This window comes from Mauremys reevesii, linkage group 2 (genome assembly GCF_016161935.1).
Source record: "Mauremys reevesii isolate NIE-2019 linkage group 2, ASM1616193v1, whole genome shotgun sequence".
Classification (NCBI taxonomy): Eukaryota; Metazoa; Chordata; order Testudines; family Geoemydidae; genus Mauremys; species Mauremys reevesii.
In genome coordinates, this window is record NC_052624.1 from 100,424,419 (window position 1) to 100,439,807 (window position 15,389).

At 41.8% G+C, this 15,389-nt stretch overlaps 1 protein-coding gene across 5 annotated transcripts; it reads left to right on the top strand.

Annotated features, from left to right (window-relative positions):
- The first annotated feature begins 9,273 nt into the window (after positions 1-9,273).
- On the top strand, positions 9,274-15,042 carry LOC120398880 (coiled-coil domain-containing protein 201-like). Of its 5 annotated transcripts, none has more exons than XM_039526627.1 (4): positions 9,274-9,366; positions 10,807-10,858; positions 11,651-12,239; positions 14,877-15,042. In XM_039526627.1, exons 3-4 carry the CDS (start codon positions 11,670-11,672, stop codon positions 14,961-14,963), a joined length of 657 nt encoding a protein of 218 aa, XP_039382561.1. In that variant the 5' UTR covers positions 9,274-9,366; positions 10,807-10,858; positions 11,651-11,669; the 3' UTR covers positions 14,964-15,042. The 5 variants fall into 5 exon arrangements, with proteins under 5 accessions (XP_039382561.1, XP_039382565.1, XP_039382563.1 ...); XM_039526629.1 differs by lacking the exon at positions 9,274-9,366 and adding an exon at positions 9,530-9,549; XM_039526628.1 differs by lacking the exon at positions 9,274-9,366 and adding an exon at positions 10,351-10,459.
- Positions 15,043-15,389: the final 347 nt, after the last annotated feature.

A 15,389-nucleotide genomic window follows, 5' to 3' on the forward strand; every position in this document is an offset into this window, starting at 1 on the left:
TGAACCTTGGGAACAGTTTGTTTCCTCTTGTGCCCCCCTATACAGTTGAGCTGGGTCAGTAGCATAATCACACGCTCTGAGATTTTTGTATTGCTTAAGCAATGAAGTACTACAGGCAGTGTGCTACATTGCAATTGGTTCATAGCCTCGAGTGATATTCTGGGACAAGAAGGCCAAACCACCCAAGGAGTGGAATTACACTTCTTGCTGTTATGAAATAGTTGTATACCTTTAAAATAAAAGAGAACATTCTGTGCATTGCCTGGGCATTATTGGTTGGTTGTCATTGGGTTATACCTATGTCAAAGCATGCCAGTTTCATCCAGAGTTCTGCAGCCATTTCTTGAATCAGTAGGTCAATTGGGTTCCCATTGCTGATGGTGGAACATGATGTGCTGTCGCATAATGGACTGGAACAGTTACACACGTACTAATCACGGCCCATATGCTGGCTGGAGCTGCCCCCACACACATACCCAAAATGCCACAGCTGGAAAGGGAACCACATGTCAAAAACTGACACTGTGATTCTGGCTCCCTATCAGGCCCAGGGAGTTGTGCAGGGTATACTTAAGGATGGGCCTTAGGGAGCATGGCTCACACGGTTCGATGCATATGAGTCCTGACCTGATCCTACATACCCAGTCCCATGCAGATTATTCCTGCTGCTGGCAGCAGTAGTAATGTGCATAGATTTACTGTGTATGAGGCCAAGGACAGTCAGAATATGTGCTTACATTAACAAGGCATCACTTGAGCCCACTGTTTATGCTGTTTTCATGCCTGAAGCCAGAATTTGGCCCAATATTATTATAGTTTGCTATATATTTAGGATGAATATTGCCTGAATAGTGTAGGTGTCTACTTAACATTTGGTCTTAGCTAGACATGGTCTGGATATACCAGTGGGTGCATCAATAGAAACGGTGCGGTTCTAGCAATTGACATGTCATACTAGTGTTGTTAAACTACAACAGATACAGATCCTCAGCTGTTGTTTAGTCAGTGTAAAGCCAATGTCTTCATTGCAGCTACAGCATTTTACACCAGCTGAGGTTCTTGCCCATAGAATGTAAGACCAGAAGGTACTGTTACGAACATGTAGTCTAATCTCCTACATAACACAGACCAGAGAGACAGGTTTCAGAGTGGTAGCCGTGTTAGTCTGTATCAGCAAAAACCATGAGGAGTCCTTTTGGCACCTTAGAGACTAACAACATTTATTTGGGCATAAGCTTTCGTGGGCTAGAACCCATTTCATCAGATGAATGAAGTGAAAAATACAGGAGCAGGTATAAATACATGAAAGGATGGGGGTTGCTTTACCAAGTGTGAGGTCAGTCTAATGAGATAAATCAATTAACAACAGGATACCAAGGGAGGAAAAATAACTTCTGAAGTGGTAAGACAGTGGCCCCTTACAGACAGTTGACAAGAAGGTGTGAATAACAGTAGGGAGAAATAAGTATTGGGTAAATTAAGTTTAGGTTTTGTAATGACCCAACCACTCCCAGTCTTTATTCAGGCCTAATCTGATGGGATCCAGTTTTCAAATTAATTCTAGTTCTGCAGCTTCACATTGGAGTCCATAAACCTGGGAATCCTGGACACCCCATCACCTCAGGCACTGGCACCCTGACTGCAGGATTTTCTGGCTATGTAGACTCTCCTCAGGCCCTACGCTACCAGCATTCCCAGCTATCTTCAAGACACCACTGACTTCCTGAGGAAACTACAATCCTTTGGTGATCTTCCAGAAAACACCATCCTAGCCACTACGGATGTAGAAGCTCTCTACACCAACATTCCACACAAAGATGGACTATAAGCCGTCAGAAACAGTATCCCCGATAATGTCATGGCAAACCTGGTGGCTGAACTTTATGATTTTGTCCTCACCCACAACTATTTCACATTTGGGGACAATGTATACCTTCAAGTCAGCGGAACTGCTATGGGTACCTGCATGGCCCCTCAGTATGGCAACATTTTTATGGCTGACTTAGAACAACGCTTCCTCAGATCTCTTCCCCTTACACCCTTACTCTACTTGCACTGCATTGATGACATCTTCATCATCTGGACCCATGGGAAAGAGGCCTTTGAGGAATTCCACCAAGATTTCAACGATTTCCACCCTACCATCAACCTCAGCCTGGACCAGTCCACACAAGAGGGCCACTTCCTAGATACTACAGTGCTAATAAGTGATGGCAACATAAACACCACCCGATACTGGAAACCTACTGACCACTATACTTACCTACATGCCTCTAGCTTTCATCCAGACCACATCACATGATCCGTTGTCTACAGCCAAGCTCTAAGATACAGCCACATTTGCTCTGATCCCTCAGACAGAGACAAACACCTACAAGATCTCTATCAAGCGTTCTTAAAACTGCAATACCCACCTGGTGAAGTGAAGAAACAGACTGACAGAGCCAGAAGGGTACCAAGAAGTCACCTCCTACAAGACAGGCCCAACAAAGAAAGTAACAGAATACCACTAGCCATCACCTACATCCCCCAACTAAAACCTCTCCAGCACATCATCAAGGATCTACAACCTATCCTGAAAGATGATCCCTCACTCTCAGAGATCTTGGGAGTCAGGCCAGTCCTCGCCTACAGACAGCCCCCCCAACCTGAAGCAAATACTCACCAGCAACTACACACCACACAACAAAAACACCAACCCAGGAACCAAACCCTTCTACAAACCCCAGTGCCAACTCTGTCCACATATCTATTCAAGAGACACCATCATAGGACCTAACCACAACAGCCACACCGGGGCTCATTCACCTGCACATCTACCAATGTGATATAGGCCATCATGTGCCAGCAGTGCCCCTCTGCCATGTACATTGGCCAAACCAGACAGTCTCTACACAAAAGAATAAATGGACAAAAATATGACATCAGGAATCATAACATTCAAAAACCAGTTAAAGAACACTTCAGTCTCTCTGGTCATTCAATAACAGACCTAAAAGTGGCAATTCTTCAACAAAAAAACTTCAAAAACAGACTCCAATGTGAAGCTGCAGAACTGGAATTAATTTGCAAACTGGATACTATCAGATTAGGCCTGAATGAAGACTGGGAGTGGTTGGGTCATTACAAAACCTAAACTTAATTTACCCATTACTAATTTCTCCATACTGTTACTCAAACCTCCTTGTCAACTGTCTGTAATGGGCCACTGTCTTACCACTTCAAAAGTTATTTTTCCTCCCTTGGTATCCTGCTATTAATTGATTTATCTCATTAGACTGACCTCACACTTAGTAAAGCAACCCCCATCCTTTCATGTTTTTATACCTGCTCCTGTATTTTTCACTTCATTCATCTGATGAAGTGGGTTCTAGCCCATGAAAGCTTATGCCCAAATAAATTTTGTTAGTCTCTAAGGTGCCACAAGGACTCCTCGTTGTTTTTACAGCCCATAGAATTTCACCCATTAATTCCTGCATCTTTTCAACAATTCAGTGCATTTTAGATCTGGGTTACAGTCCGACCACTCGAATGTGACACAAACTTTTTTGTTTATTAGTAGCTGGAACAAAGTAATGAAAATCCATCACTTACTGACCACTGAGAGAGCTGGAGTTTAGACATTTTTTTGGCATTGGGCAAACTGCACTCAGATTGTTGCCAAAGGTTTTGAAAGCATCACTGACTGTTTTCCCCTCAAACTCTATAGTTACTATGTATGTTCATTGAACTTTGGCAATAGTATCCTGTGCTGCTTAGCAACACTGCCAACAGAATTAGAAGGGAGCAGTCACATCAGAAAATACACAGCAAGTACAGAGGAAGGATTCCTGTTGAACATTAACTACGGTTGACTTCAACTCTGTAGAACCATGTAGAAATTGTATAGGAGGCCAAGTAACACACAAAGACAGAACAGTATGTGGCATGAAGCTATGACAGGAATGGATGGGCACAATGTATGAGTGAGATGGGGTACATGCAGAGGAATCATTGATGTCACTATAAAGCAGATGATGTATTGATTTTCAGAAGGTTAATGACCTGTACAACTATCAAATGGTGCCTAGGTCATTATCAGCAAGGTAATTAGACAAAAGAGGTCAAACACTAAGTAGCCAGCTCATAGGGCAAAATAAATATTTTCCCTTGATTGGCATTCCCTGGGACATTTTAAAAACAACCACCTATGTATTGCAATCCCCTTTTAATAAATTAAAAAGTGCCATAGTGATTTTATCCCATGATCCACTGAAAACATCTGAAGGCATTAAAAAAATCTTTAAATACATAAGGCCCAATTCGCCTCTTGCAGACACAAGTGGGGCTCCTACTGAAGTTATATATTTGAGGGGCATATTGAGCCGTGTAGGTGGTAGTAAAATACTCATTTCTGAGCTTGTACATGAATTCTTACCTCCCCCACATAGCCCTGTCTATGCAATATTTCTCACGTGTGTACTCTTCAATGCTTTGTTTATGCCAGTACTGGCAGCATATCAATCCAGAAAAGGTTCTGCTAGCAGGATGCTAACCTTTACTCCTCGGCCATGTAGGGATGTGGGGCAACCTAGGCCAAAATGGATGCCTAAAGTTAAAGGCAATTAAAGAGGAGATGTTCAAGAGTACAAAGGGCCGATAGGCACCCAGTTCCCAATGATTTTCAGACTCCATTTAAGCCTTTGAAATTTTCATCCTGAAGCCATATTTTGGCACCTAACTAACGGGGGGGGGGGCAGGTTCTCCCCAAGGTTGCTGAGCATCTACAAAACCCATTAATTTCACCTTTGGCAGGAAAGGGTCAACACTATTCCTCAATAGGCAATAGTCCACCAGAAGCAGGACCATCACCTTTCTGTTATTTTAAAAAAAAAGCTTATTTATGGCTATTTAAGGATAACAGTGCCATGCAACTATTGACTGACTATGAGTTAAACATTTCAAAAGAAGCCAAAGCCCTGCCCCCATGGCTAGCTGATTTAGGAGCCTGTATCATTGTCAAATGAAATTTAGGTGCCTGTGAGACAACAGTGAATTGGACTTAGGCTCCTTAGCAACAATGAGTCTTCGGTTCCTAAATCTGTTAAACATTGTGACACTGAACACAACAATGCCTAAAATATCTTTAAATACCTACTTCTAGGTGCTTTATAAGCTTGGGGATGCTCTATGGCCTGTGTAATACTGGAAGTCAGATGATCACAATGGGCTCTTTGGAATTTGTGATTCTAAATCCGTCCTATTTAGAAAAACCAAAAACCACCACCCAGAGGCATGATTTTTGGGGCACCTAAATCTACAGACAGGCACCTCTGAAAAATCCAACTAGCATCTTTAGGTACCTAAATACCTACCTAAATTACTTTTGAAAAATGAGACTCAGGCTTCTAAATCACCTAGGCCCTTTTGAAACTTTTACCCAGTGACCTTAAAAGTGTAGTTTTACATCCATCATCATTTACTTTATTTCTTCTCCCCGTCCCATTCCTTCCAGCTAACTCATTTTTTTCTGCTGTATATTTGCTCTTGTTCTTGCCTACCCCATCCATTCTCCTTCTGTTCTAGCTGTCATTGCATTGTGTGTGTTCATGCTATATTCTCCATCAAGCCCCCCGCCCCAGTCTCATTTTCATTTCTCCAAACTGAAGAGTGTCCACTGACATCACACCACAGACAGACGGTGAAGCTGGCAGTGGGAAATGGGAGAGGAGGAAGGCATGGAAGGAAGAATCTTTTTTTTCCACTGTATGGCAGATTTTGCCTGCCATGGGATCTGGAACCTTTGCACCAAAGGCCAGCAGACTGGTGGCATGAGCAATAGTGAAGGGACCATTCTAGGGGGGTCTGACCGCCTGCATAACAGTCAAAGAACCTGACGTAATACTTTCTAGTAGCTGAGGGATGGTCCAGTGATTTGGACACTATCCTAGCACTTAACAAAGGAGGGTTCCATTCTCTGCTTTACCCAAAGCTTCCTAAGTCACTTAAACCTGTTTTTAGGCATTGCTGTGCTCAGCATAACAATACCTAACTGATTGAGGAACCTAAGGGATTTAGGCACCTAGGACTCAAAAACCCATAGACTGACAATGGAATTCAGACTCCCAAGTGTCTAAATCTCTTTGGAAAATGAGATTGAGGTTCCTAAATCAGTTAGGAGGTGAGAGGCTGAGTGTGGCCACATTTAAGTTGCTTTAAAAATCTGAGCCTTAACTGCTAAATGCCTATAAAATGGGGCTAATACTTTCCTGCCCCACAGGGGTGTTGTGAGGATAAATACATTAAAGACTGTGAGGCACATTGAGAGCTAGTGATAAAAAGCATTATATAAGAACTAGGTATTTTTGTTAAAGCTGCATCGGGGCCAATGTTAGAGGCGAGTTGAACATGTGACTTCTCAGGCTGGAGTTATACCTCTGGACCAACAAGGCACTCATTAGGGGAGTCTTGGACCCAGGCCCGGGGATTGTTTTGGGCATATCGCTAATGAGTGCCCAGCAAAAGGCACACATTGTCAGCAGAGACGGAAGACGTGATCACATAAGTCAAGACCTGGGCACAGAGTGTGGGGAAATTTGCACAATGGTGGCATGTGCTCTTCCTTGGTATGTTGCTAAAGCATCCCAAGTCTGCTCTCTCCACATAAAGCAATCTAGTTATCACAAGCTCCCAGTAATCGCTGAAGCTAACACACACATTTCATGAAAGCCAGGGCCCACTGGTCATTGCTATGTGTTGTGAAATGTATGTACAGATACTAGGAAAAGATGCCAATCTAAACCCCCCCCCGCCCCCTCCCCCGGCGTGAGAAAGAGCACAGTGGCCCCTACTCTGAGCACAAACCCCTCAAAAGAGACAAATCGGCAGATTAACCAATAGCAATACTTGCCTGCAAATTAAACCGAAATTACTGTTACATTATCAACTCCCTTCTTGTGGGCATTCCAGAAAAGATGGGTCCTGAAAGAGGAATTGGAATGAAGCAAAGGGAAATGGTTTTGTGAAATGGAGTTCTACGCCTAGGGGGCAGTATGGAAAAATACGCAGGTACGGGACAAAGTTATACAGGGGCTTGAGGCAAGAATGAAAAGTTTCAACTTGCTCTGATATACAGTAAGAAATCAGTAAAGGGATGCATAAGGTATGTATACACAGCAAAAGCTGTGCCCAAGCTGGCTTACCTGAGCTAGCTTGAATCCAACTAGTATGGGTAACATTAATAGCGAAAACAGCACAGCCAAGGCTTCAGTGCAAGTAATACAAGTGGGACACAGGCTTGGGTATGAATGTGGCTTGCTAGCCCATGCTGTGTCCTCCTTTTCCCGTCCTGCGGCTCTCTGTAGACGTACCCATAGAATGAGGTGATGCACTATTACTCAGAGCCACAAAATAATACTCAGAGCCTCAACTGCCTAGCATTACACAGTGATGTTTGCAGCATAGCGCTGCTGAAACAAGCAACAATGTTGTGTCTCAGTGTGACACAGTAAAAACACGCCAATGCTATGACGGGACATCACTCTCTGCTCTGCATTATATAAGGAACTGACTTTCCAGCTCTCCAAGGTACAGTAACTACCTAGCTGGTTCTTCCACCAAGCCGCAACATCTATGGTTTGAAAAACTAACTACTAATATTCAGAATGAGGTAAGGGCTGGTCTACTTTCTCCTATGTCTGTAAAGAACTGAGGGCTTTACTCTGGGATTTTTGCCCAGCCACAAATATCTCAAAATAGCTTTTGTTCAGTTCTCTAAATGTTCTTGTCAGGAACCTCCACTGGGAGTCTATGAAATAAATAGCTTATTCTGAACAAAGTGCTTATTTTCAGGATGTTTACTTGTGCAAGCCATGTGATTGTGTGCCTCCATTTCTCAAGTTCTCTTTCAATTCCTCTGGGGCACATAACTTAAACCAAGCAGCTTGCCCCATATACTGACAGATTGTTATTCCTAAATGGCATCTCCTAGTTCTCTATTCATAGTGCAATTATTAATACAGCTAACAAGGGGTGATTTAGTGCTCTAAGATTAGGTTTGCTATACCTAGACTCCTCGGAACTGCAAGTTCAAGTCCCAGCAAGGTCAACTCAGCCCTTCCTCCTTCTGTCACAGATTAAATATATTCCATGCACTTTACAATGGGGGGGGCACTTGGATAAGACACTGAAATGAGGTCAGGTCTTGGCTCTGCTGTGTGGATATTACAGATCACATGGCACATTCTGAGAAGGGAGTTGCCTCAGTGTCCTTGTAAGTGGACCCCACCAACAAAGTTTGTTTTGCAATGTCCTGTGCATAAGTTGTTTACCATCGTGCACCTCAGAGGTGGCTGTAGTTCAGTGGTGGTGCTGTGCATATATAATTTCTAAGGCTAAGATTTTGTCACAGATATTTTTAGTAAAAGTCAGGGACAGGTCATGGGCAATAAAGAAAAATTAATGGAAGCACGTGACCTGTCCCTGACTTTTACTAAAAATATCCATGGGGAGCTGCTGGGTGTCCACACCCTCCTCGGCGGTTAGGCAGATGCAGGAGCCCCACTCGGTGCTCCGGGGGCTCCCACTTCCTGTGGTGTCTCAGAGCTTCAGGGTCCTCCATTACCCATGGCAACTGGGAGCTCTGGGGTCCCCCCCGCCGCCCACGGTAGCTAAGAGCTGGAGGGTACCCCCGCCACCTGCAGGACCCAGCTGCAGCGGGGTACCTCCACCACCCACGGCTGCCCGGAACTCTGGAGGCCCCTGCTACCCATGGTGGCTGGGAGCTGCGGAGCCCCCTGCCGCCAGTGGTGGTTGGGAGCTCGGGGGGGGTGGGCCACCACCATCAGCGGGGGGACTCTGCAGCTCTTGTCCACCCTGGCTGAAGTCACGGAAGTCTCTGGAACTTACAGATTCTGTTACTTCCATGACCTCCGTGACAAAATCGGAGCCTTAATAAATTTCTAATAGGCACTGGAAGCTAAATTAGGTGCTCTATGTAGACTCTATCATTTCAGTTCTGCACATTTCTCATCCAGGAACTGATATTTTGGGGGGCATTTGTTTCAAGACAAAGATTTGCCATTTCCACAACTGAACATGTCCTTAGCCTGCAAACTCTAGAGAGATTCTAACCCCAGGTCCCTGTGATGAGCCTCATTTTGTTTTTGCTTTTTCTTCTCTTTGAAATTTGGAGCAGATTAGAGGTGCCAAGTTTGTGATTAGGGGAATTTAGAGGATTAATTACCATCCCCCACTACAACAAAGGATTCTGGGAAGCTCTTTGGGCTACAAGAGCTCAAATGTAGGTGAAACCTAAAACATCTGACTTGGAACCAGGAGAGTGATGCCAAAGAAGTCTACTTGTGTTGAGTAGGTCCAGTAGGACTGGTAAAGACTTTGTTTCGGAGATTTCAAGGCCAGAAGGGGACCACTGCAATCCTTTAGTGTGACCTCCAGTATAACACAGGCCATGGAACTTCCCAAAAATAATTCCTGTTGCAGGTCTTTTTGAAAAAACATCCAGTCTTCATTTAAAAATGATCAGTGACGGATAATCTGCTATGAACCTTGGTAAATTGTTCCAATGGTTAATTACTGTCACTGTAAAAATGTTTACATCTTATTTCCAGTCAGAATTTGTCTAGATGGAATTTGTCTAGCTGGCTTCATCATTACCAAAACAATTAAAAGCTATGGAATGGTCCTCACCCTAGAGACCCTAATGTTCCAGTATGTGTTGTTTTGGGTTGGTTTTTCTTTTATCTTCTGTTTATCTGTTAAAATGAGTGACCTGGAGGGAGGGAATCCATCTGACTATAGCAAAAGACTTATCACACTTTATGGCTAGCCTCATCCGACACTTCTATTGGAAATGAAGTCTAAAACAGAACTCCAACTTTAGAAGAGAACTAATGTTTAATTTAATATAGTTAAGCTTTAACCAATGCTTGTGATTATTTTATTTCTTTAATTAAAGTGCTTATTAAGGAAGGCTTTTAAAATTAGCTGCTAGTTACCCCTAAGTTTTACTAATTAAAAAGAATTCCACCTAATACTACTAGCTCTGTAACTACCTGAACTGGGCTTCTATAGAAGCAAATATTATTTTCTTTCAAAGTCATGATTTAATAAAGGAAAATCTGTGGCCACAGACATCTTTCATAGGGAAAGAAAAAGCAGCTCCTCTAATCTATAACTTCTATTACAATGCAGCAGAAACTAATTTTCTTTGAAAAAGATACACCTGGATGAAAGTAGTCCTGATGAGAAATATCGTTGAAAGGATGTTTTAATGGTTTTTAAAGTGTTAATGTTCCTGATTTTCTAGGGCTTCTCATCCTGTGTTGCTTAACACCTGTGCAAGATGGGTGTAAAACTCTACTAAACACAAATGATAGTATTTGGCACAGGTGCAAAGGGTGGCAGGCAGAAGAGAATCAGACCTCACTTCTTCAGTAGAAGAACTGCTTGTTTTGCTGTTGTAAGATCTTGTTGCTCTATTTTGTTTGGAGTGTAGACATTAGTTGGTTTAGTTTAAACAGCCATTTAAATAGTTAACACTACAAATTTTATAAAAGAACTGTTTTATAAAATACAAAATGTATAAGAACATTGACCCAATACTTGCATGACCTTCAAAAAAAAAACCAAAACAACCTTAAGGTGACAGATTTTTCTCTTAAAAAGTCAAAGTTTCCTCTGCAAGCATTTGTGGCATTATTAAGGCCCATATATTGTACATGATTGTGCCTGGGCAGATTCCTACTACAGGATCTGGCCAGAACATCTAAAGCAGAGATCAAAGCTGCTTTTCTGCCTCTTCTTTAGGTGTTTGTGTTGTCTTCAGATCTTGCAGGATCCTGACATTAGGGCCTGACAGGTAAGTAAAAGAAGGAATTATTTTCAAATACATTGACTTTATAGTCAAATTGAGCATAGCTGAATGCAGCATATGGTCTGATCCTCTCCCACTGAAATCAAGGGGAGTGTTGCCAGTGATTTCCAGCTCTTGCTCAGAGTAGAGTGGAATATTCTTAGACTGTTAATTTCTTGGGTTTTCTCCCTTTTTATAGTGAAATTTCACTTCTATAATTGGGTTACACTACACTGATTGACTTGGAATGCAGCAGTTATCCCCTACCACTGAAATTTTGTGACCTAAGTGGATTATTAGCTCTCTGTACTGACCTAGGAGGAACCTGAGTATCCCAACTGCCATAATTTTAATGAATGTTTCAGGTATCCTGAAATATCTTTAAATAAATGAAGGTCCTAGTGTAAAGCTCCACACCTGAGAGTTCCTCCTTCTCTTATTTTTTAAAAGAAAGAAAACTGCATATATCAGTTGTGCTCCTTCCTCTTACTTAAAAATGACATTTCTTCAAACATTTCCAGTGCACTAGTCCTTAAAAAGGAGTAACTCCATTTAACTTCTGAGCACAAATAAAAGCACTTGGTTGTATTTTTTTTAAACACTTGGGTGACTTAAACTGCCATTCTCCCCCACCCCTTAAAAAAACAAATAAACAAATGCACAACTCGTGGCAAAGAATATACATGATAGAGTTTTACAATGAAATTGCCCTAATAGTGTGCTATCATGTTACACATGGTAATAGATTCCATAGTCCTTCAAAGACTAATTTATTTGTTTGTTTGTTTTGCATTGAAGAACATAACCGAATTAGAAGATGTCCGAGGAAGAAGATTCTTTCTTGAATGTCAAAAGATCTTTGAAAAAGGCAGCAGTGAAACATAGCACTCCGGTGGATTCAATGTTCTCCCAAAGTATGTTATCTCTGGTGGATATGACGAATCAATCTATCAGAGAACAAAACATAAGTAAGAGAATCTATGGGTCTCCAATGCCAAAATCATCCTTCCAGAAACAAGCATCATCCCAAGAACAACTAATGCACCTTGACAAGCTCATTTCTCAAGTCACTTTTCCAAGAAAGCTTTCCACAGTATTGGACCCAGAGGATTCAAGTGAAGAAATGAGCCTCAGCTCTTGGGCTGCAGTTCCTAGAAGAAGACTTTCAACAGTGTTGGCTTCAGAGGAATCCAGTGAAGAGCCAAGCTTCAAGAAAATGGTTCCCCCTATAATAAGTGCAGCAGTTGAAGTCCCTGCTGAACCATCTAAGAAGGCAGCCAAAGTAACTTCTAAAAGTGTATTAGCATGGCTGGTTACTGAAATTCCTGGGATAAAAAATCCCACAGAAAGAAAAAGAAGAAAAAGGAAATTTGAAAAAAAAAATTTGGTAAATACAATTTTCATACATTTTCTGAGGGGATTAAGTTGCGTAACATTCTATCAATATTTGGAGGGTGACTCCAAATCTTTTCAGTACTGTTCAGGATAGTCTTAAATCTGCTGATAAAAGCTGTGTAATTTAAATTCTTTGCTTGAACTCTACTAGCATGAATACTCACAAAGTAAATGTGTAGCCTATATACTCAGATATCTGCCAACAGCAAATTTCAAATAATATTTTGAATGTATAACTCAATTTATGAGATAATTGACGGTTAGTTACATAAGTCATGTGGTACTATTTCAGTTCCCTGGCTGGATAACCTGTGTTACTCTCTTAAATGCCATATTTAAATACAGCATCAACTTTGACTTGTGTAATGTACTGTCAAATATATAACAAGCTAATTAACTAGCTTGAACTGCAAAATGTATATTCCATTTTAATAGAACAATCTGCAGCCCAAGAATTATTTGCTTGCCGAAATTAGTGATTAATTTCAAATAACGAATACATTTGAGACTCTCTCAATCTTTGTGAAGACAATACACAAAGGAAAAAATAGTTAAATAATAGAACCCACGTTCTCCCATAACAAGCACTACCTCTTGAATTAAGGGAGAATCTCCATTGATTGTTACTGCTAAGTGGCCCATGTCTGTGTCATGGAGGGTGTAGAAGTCATGGATTCCATGACTTTCTGCGACCTCCATAACTTCTGCAGCAGCCAGTGTGGCTGGCCTCAGGGACTGCCTGAGCAGTGGCTGGCCCTGGGGACCGCCTGAGCAGCGGATCTCCAGAGGCTCCGCAGAGCAGCGGTGCCCTGCCCCACTGCCCCCAGTTAAGATGTAGTCAGGGGTATTTATAGTAAAGGTCATGGGCTGTGAATTTTTATTTATTGCCTGTGACCTGTCCATGACTTTTACTAAAAATATCCATGGCTACATGGTAGCCTTATTCACTACATGAATTTAAGCAGTTCAGATTTCATCCAGAAAGGGGCTATGGTGCACATACACAATAGCCTCCCTTATAATTGGGCTTTCCATAGAAACATCTTTCGTAAAGCTTGTTGAGAAAAAGTGAAATTCAGCAGGTGGGGATATTTTTGCAAGTTTTTTGGGGGGGAAGGCGGTTTTCTTTGTTTGTAGTGTGGGAGGGGGTGGTGTTGTTTTTGCACATCCAATGTTTTGTTCAGTTATAGACCTGGTCCAGATACTTCAAAACCCTGGCCCTTTTTAATTTGATCAAGGGGAGTGTTACAAAATTTCAAACAACTTTCATCCCATTTTTTCACCAGCTCTAATCTTTAGGAGAGCTGTACGTGTGTTGCATTTATGTGTGTCCTTTTAATAGTGATTAATGCTAAGTATTGCTCACTGGAAACCTGAATTTCTCTGTGAAAAATGTCAAGGTTTTTGCTTTTCATTCTAATTTGGAACAAATTTCCTCCACCCCCCACCCCAACAATTTCTTGCTGAAGTGAAATTCCACAATATTTTGTTTAGGAAACAACAAAACAAAATAGGCTTCCTGGAAACCACAGCTGCCAAGGAGCTGGGGAAGTAGACAGGTGGATAACTTGTCAGGAAACTAGGCAGGTTTCTGTCGGAAACTAGCCTTGGTTACATCAGGCTTAATCAAAATCTATATGTTACTATTTCAATAAAGTAAGCATTTTCTGATGGAAAACTTCCACACAGTTCTAATGCAAAGTTTGCTCACATTTGGTGAATTAATTAATATTTTTGCCTCTTTTGCAATGACTATTTGTCTTCTATAAACCTCTTCTGGGAACATGCTTAATGATTACGTTTTGGAGATAAACTGGTAAATATGCAGAACGAAGAAACAGATTCTTGGTTGGAGGCTGCATGAATTGAGTTTGCAAAGAATTACATTTATCATGCTTCAAGATCAAACTATAAACAAGCCAAAATAACAATAGAACAAAACAAAACAACACAAAAAGATTTAACTCCTAGTAGAACGCTGGAGACCGTGAATGAAGCTACTGCAGGTCACTGCTTAAAGTTAGGCCCTCATCTCTGGGATTTTCTTCTAATGAAAACATGTCAAATCCTGCTCATTTTTAGAACACCCATAGCCTTTGTCTTCACAGGTGGAAACTCTCCCAGCAATTCAAACTGGTTTTAAACTGGATGTCAGCACTAATGTAGGAAAGGATCCAGTAACTGGAACCTTTCATTATTTATTTGTTTCAATATCTGGTTTAGTTAAACCTTAGACCTAGTTTGAATGTTAGGGAAATGTGTGTAGACAAAGCCTATGTACGATGCATTTCTTTCTCCAGGCTTTCCATTAAGTACTGACTCCACCCCCTGCAATTTAGTCTACTGGCTGTCACAAAGTAGAGTCCTTCTATTAACTTCCATGGGCTTTGGATCAGGCTCTCGATTTGCCCAGACTCGGCATCAACATCTGATAGTTGTTATGCCAGTGTGACTCCATAGTAACTATTACCATTAGTGCAGTAAAACTGCTGTGTAAGTAGTGTGGAAGAAGAATCAGGCTTTTACTAAATAGAGCAGATGTTTGGTTTGTTTAATTGCAGAAAAAAGTCCTGTCCCATTGGTTGTACAGAACAGTTTGCTAAGCTAAACATTTTTCTCTTTAAAATAGGAAGCAAAACAGCGAGAATGGGAATTACGTCAACTTAAAAATATCGAAGAGGCGACTAGACATGAGCTGACAATTGAAGAAGTTTGATGTAGTGAATTCCCAAATGACTATTGCTGCATGCTGTACAACTGGAAAAAGTGGTTCCATTAAACTATAGATTCGGCTATTGGGTCTGCTGTAACTGTGTGGCAAACAGGGAGCAGGGAGGAAAGGACGGCGTTAAAGCAAACCCTGTAGCAAATTTTTTAAATAAGGAACCTCCAGAGCATTAAGAGGCCCGATGCCAAGGGGGCAGATCCTCAGCAGAGCCCATGCCACTGACACCATCTTAAGAGCAGGCGCCAGGGGGTGGAAAACTGCTCCCCCCCCAGGGTTATACTTCATCTTGTGAGGGCCCACGTTTCTTCATGTAATATCTAAGGCTATAGCTACATCACTGTAGGGCTGCTGGTGAAGATGCTCTAAGCTGACGGGAGAGAGCTCTCCCCTCGGCTTAATAATTCCTGCCTCTCC